The sequence below is a fragment of the Neopelma chrysocephalum genome, unplaced genomic scaffold (genome assembly GCF_003984885.1).
Source record: "Neopelma chrysocephalum unplaced genomic scaffold, ASM398488v2 Primary Assembly neopelma1_96770, whole genome shotgun sequence".
Taxonomy (NCBI): Eukaryota; Metazoa; Chordata; class Aves; order Passeriformes; family Pipridae; genus Neopelma; species Neopelma chrysocephalum.
The window spans coordinates 840,717-845,975 of NW_020925414.1; the positions used below are offsets into that span (position 1 = coordinate 840,717).

Below are 5,259 nucleotides of genomic sequence, written 5' to 3' on the forward strand. Positions count from 1 at the left end.
CCGGAAGGAAAGAGAGCGAAGGCCTCTCCTCCTCTCTTCTTATAGTCTGGCTTACGTAAAAATCGTAGGGAATACTGGGTAAATCTGGACCCTTCCTTGGTTACAAACTGGTCACCAAGGAAGGCCTAGCCCAAACCACCACACACAGTAATAGAGTTGGAGCAGGAAATAAGCACTTATGACCATATAAAATCCCCACCTCTTCCTCTGCACGGAACCCTGTTGGGATGTTCATTCCTGTGGCTTCCCAGCACTACCACCCAAGGATGCATGAAGCTGCCCTGACTTCTTTTATTCCCTACACATTTTCTCAAATGCACAATAAACCCAATCTCTAGCTCTGGCCACTGGCACAAGGAGTCAATGTTTAAAGCTGAATTCCTTCACAGCCTGAAAGGGATGTTGACATCACACAAATGAACCATAGCTTGATCATCCATCACCACATCATGGTAGGTGTCTGTGAGACTGCTGGTCCATGAATAGCTCTGCACTGTGGCAAGACAGAAAGGCTTCAGAAGATTTTCAATCACAATAGTCAAAAACGTGGATTTCATATCTCTGAAAGCTGCATGGTAACATTTCCTTACTGCAAAACTGCTTTCAGAAAGAAGGCTGCTATTAAATAAAGCACAAGTACACGAAGGTTTCCCAGTAAGCACACATTTAAGTAAGCATCAGACCCTTCTCTGTTTAGTTTGTGAGATCATGTAAATAGTCTCTGAGATCTTTGTGACATTACAATGGCATCTGTAAAGGATTAAAAATACAAGTATAGTGAATAGGAGCAGTATTTTGGTAGCAGGCATGGTATTTGTGAAATCACATACCACTGCGTACAAATACCAGATGTCCTTCAGTTATATGAGCCTGGGTAAAACTAAGGATGCTCTTGTTTGGAGAAAACTTCAGAACCAAGTGCCCATTGCTAGGTGGAGTAATGGAATAAACCAATTCTGATGGTGAGGAATCCTTGTCTTTTGCGCAGAGTCATCAATAGTTATTTCTATGATGGAACCCACCCAGACCTAGAAAAACAAAATAATAAAAATAAATAAAGAAAATGCATACAAAATAAAATAAGGGGGATGGGGAAGGGACAAGGATGGATGATATGTAACTCAAAGAAAAAGAAAGACTAGAATAAAGATTTGCTACACTAGGAGCTATGGCAAGTTTCCTTACTGTCCATCCAAATCTCTGATCATAGATTGGAACAGTTGATGTTGGCAAATGGTTTTCAAAATACGAGACCTTGGAACAGTACAAGCACATACACCCTGCACCAGTTAGAGCTTCAGTGAGTTGCAGCACAAGTGCTCTATTTGTCAGGCACCATGCAAACCCTAACAAACATAACAAAAATTGTATTATGATAGCTCAGTCAAGGAGCTACTTTCCAACACACACGCATGAATATTAGCGTCATGTACTTCACAGCAGGCAAAGCATTCAATATGCTCTACTTTCACCAGCAGAAAAGATAAAAGAAAAACAGCCTGGGGACAGCAAAAATTTTAATACAAATGGAACACTTGTTGTAGCTGCATTATTTCCTCCTAACAACACGCACTAAAGACCCTTTTATAATTGCACCAAACAACTCACAGAGGTGCTCAGTTCAGTGGGAGATGAAAGAACCAACACCTCCAATAGCTGCTTAGCACCTAGCAAGGTCATGATTCCAGACAAAATAGCTAACTAGTTTTTAGAAAGATGGTATAAATACCATTACTTAATTCTAACAAATAAATTGTGTCACAGAATATGTGCCATGAAAAAGAGATACTAAAATGAAATTAAATGGTTTTTTTATAAGTAGAAAAAAAGTTTGAACAATAAGTTTATAATAGAAAATATCTTGCAACCAGCAAACAGCTATTTTCTCCTTGAAATATATATTTCTCTGCAATGTAATTACTAATATCGAATTTTGATAAGGAATGACACCTATGAATACACAGGACGATAACTAATGGTAAAGGGTGACTTAGTGAGTGGCATCAAATATGCTTATCAGTGTCACAGGTTTTGTATCGAGACCCTCTTCTCAGTAGCACCCATATAGATTATTCTACACAGAAAATAAAAGGTGACACAGAATATGCAAAAATATAAGGAATTACTCTGGATGTTACTACAAATTACTTATTAAGTTTCAAATTTTTTCTCTTACTAAAGGAAAAAAGAACTATAATTTCTAATTATAGAAAAAAGTGTTTTTTCTATAATGCCAGTATTTAATTCCATTTTTCTAGCAAATTAACACACAATGCTTTTCAAGTACTAAACATGACCTGCAACGTGATCCTTGAGGAATGAAAGGAGATCCAACAGCTGAAAAGAGCAGTAGGGAAGCAAACACTAACAGTACAGCAAGAAATGTACAAGCATCTTATTTTCCATATCTGGGATCAAGATGTCCTTGAAGAACACCATAAAAACTGTATCTGAACTCCCAGGATGAAGCATTACACTAGTTTTGCATATGCCTAACACATCCCACAGCCATGGTCCAAAAAAGGTTCATGCCTCTGTCAATGGGAAATAATTCATTCTGCTCTACTTACAGCATTCGACTCATCAGTATCTCCTTGCATGCCACATATCCTACCAGACACTCTATATTCATAGCCATTTTAACACTTTAGACTAGAGTGACTTAGAGAAAACAACAAATTAGGGGTTTTTTAAACCTAATTGTAGGAAAATATAGCCCTCTTGTGGCAAAAGGAGGATACAGTCATTTCATATATTGCTACCTACAAATATCTTTAAACACATACATAAATGCAGAAAGTAATGCCAGGACGGTAATTTTCTTTAAAACATCCTCTTTCCCTTGCCCATTCCCAACACAGAAAAAAAAATCCATAGAAAGTATGGAAACTTGAGGAAATTATACCTAAAATGCTGATAATATAAGTTTCTAAGTAAACATACCCCTCATTAATTTGTTCCAATGGAAAGGCTTTAAAAGAAATGCAAGGATTACCACCATACGTTACAGAAGCTCTCAAGACTATAAAACTTTCTGTATCTCATACGTTATGTCATAAATTCTTAGTCAAGGAAAAGCAAACAAACAAATCAAAACAAACAAACAAAAGAAAGCCACTAAACCCACCCAAAACCTTCACTTACTTTCACTTCCTAGAGAAAATACAGAAACAACTCCCAAAATGTTTGGTTCTCTGTCACACAAACTCCATGGTGTTCATAACCCCCATGGTGTTCACAACCTTAGTAACAACAGACAAGGTTGTTTGAAGAAAGGATGTTACAGATGGGGGAGCTAGAGTTGGACTTGTTCAGCATATGTGCACATGACCAACAGTTTCTGGCATTTGGCCAGAAGCCCATGACAAAGGCCAAAATTAACTTCCATATATCCACACCAACATCATAGCTGCTATATAATGCAGCTCTTCACAGAAACTATTTCTTAACAGATGCCAACAATAGCACTGCTTTCTAGCTCTTTATACTGTAACCTGCAAAATTTCTGAGAGGCTGAACTTCAGTCAACTCAAACAGTTCATCTGGACTTTAGTTTTCACAGTACTTGTTTCTCATTTTATACATTCCCAACCCCACAAAATATATGAAAGAGCTACTGCATTTTTAAAAGCAACAGTCTATTATTCAGCAGCCACCACTAGCAATGCCCTTGAGGAGCACAAACTGCTTGGCTAGAACTTGGGGTCAGCCACTATCACTCTACACAGAAATGCCTATCTCATCTCAACACTTAGCAGGACTAAGAAAAAAACATTTTCTCCCACTTATTTGGGATGTGCAAGTTTGATTTGAGGAAGAATCATCTCAGTGTATTCCTCCCAGTATACAACCCGACTGACAGCTTTGTTTTAGACTGCACACGAATCCACCATATGTGTGCATTTTGGTCAAAACCAAAGATTATTTCTCAACAACAGCATGTGCCTGACTAGCATAATCACAGGCACAAAGGCAGCATCCTTGTTCTGGGTAAGTAAACAGCCTCCCCAGTTATCATTGTTCTTGGGAAGCCTACACTTACAGATATTTTTAGAAAAATCCATAAGTTGCATTGCCATGCACTGTACAGCCTTCATTTTGTTAAGACTGCAGTACAATGCCAGTAATGCACCAGAATGGAGACTGAAAAGTCTGACTGGACATATTGCCTTTTTCCCTGTGACTAAACATTACTGCATGCTGTGCTGATGTCTGCACTGTACAGCTGTAATTACTTCAACCAGGAAAGTTTTTGCTCTGTATCACTCAAATGTTCATAAAGGGAGTCTGCCCCTCTGCCCAGCAGCGTCTGCACAAGGTAGGGTGTCTTCGGTTGTGGGCAGATTATAACAGACTACCCGCTGTCATTGTGAAGTTGTGCAATACCACTATTGCTGATTAAAAATGTCTTTTCTCATGTGAGAAGGCTAAATACATAACACAGTGTTATGATCATCTCAAAATACCATGTTTTAGCTTCTTTCAAACCTATTCCTAAGTATTTTCTTCGTCTTGCTGTCTCCCAAGTGGGTTTACTGTGACCACTGGTTCATTAGCTGACACAAATTCCTTTCATTCTGCTTTTCTGGGTCACTTAATTTGTTTTTACTCATCAGATTTCAGATTGGAAATGGGGGCTTCATGGGCACAGTGCCTGTAATAAATTGTTTCTGGTTACTGAGTGCTACCATAACACAAAAAATAACAATGCTGTAGCTAAATAAATTAATTAATTAATCAATCTGAAAATGCACTGAAATTGAAGTAATAGTTGTTGTAGATTTTTTTTTCAAATATCAATAGATTCAAAACTCAGCTATTAAGAGCAAAATGTAGCACTAGTAAACAATTTTAACATTTTCTTCAGGATTTTTTTTGGGGGGAGGCAGAGTTAGAAACAAGTTAACATGCCGGTTTTTTAGCTTATAGTATCACACAGGGATAGCTTCAGTGCCTGCACCAATATTTTGACGACCTGTAACACCCCAGATTTGCATTGTATTATTTGCAACTTTTAAAGAAGAGAACATTCCTGTTTTGTACAAGACATACCCAATATATAGTCAGGTCTGACCCTTTAGTACACTTAATGGCAAGAGGCACAGGGTAGGAAGGCATTCTCATCATCACTACTCTTGTCACTTTTCTAAGTTACATGTTCATTAACAGCCCTCAAGACACCCTAGCAAACAACACTAAAACATAACAATGATGTTGCAGGATTCAAAGTGTGAACAATTTCCATTGCATTTCTGTAGG

General features: G+C 38.0%; 1 protein-coding gene across 1 annotated transcript in view; it reads right to left on the reverse strand.

The window, feature by feature from the left end:
• The window catches only part of LOC113981781 (chondroitin sulfate proteoglycan 4-like), a 42,054-nt gene that overhangs the window by 23,355 nt on the left and 13,440 nt on the right, over positions 1-5,259 (reverse strand). The window contains 2 exon segments of the mRNA XM_027709363.1: positions 831-989; positions 992-1,028. Of these exon segments, the coding sequence (XP_027565164.1) occupies positions 831-989; positions 992-1,028 (196 nt within the window).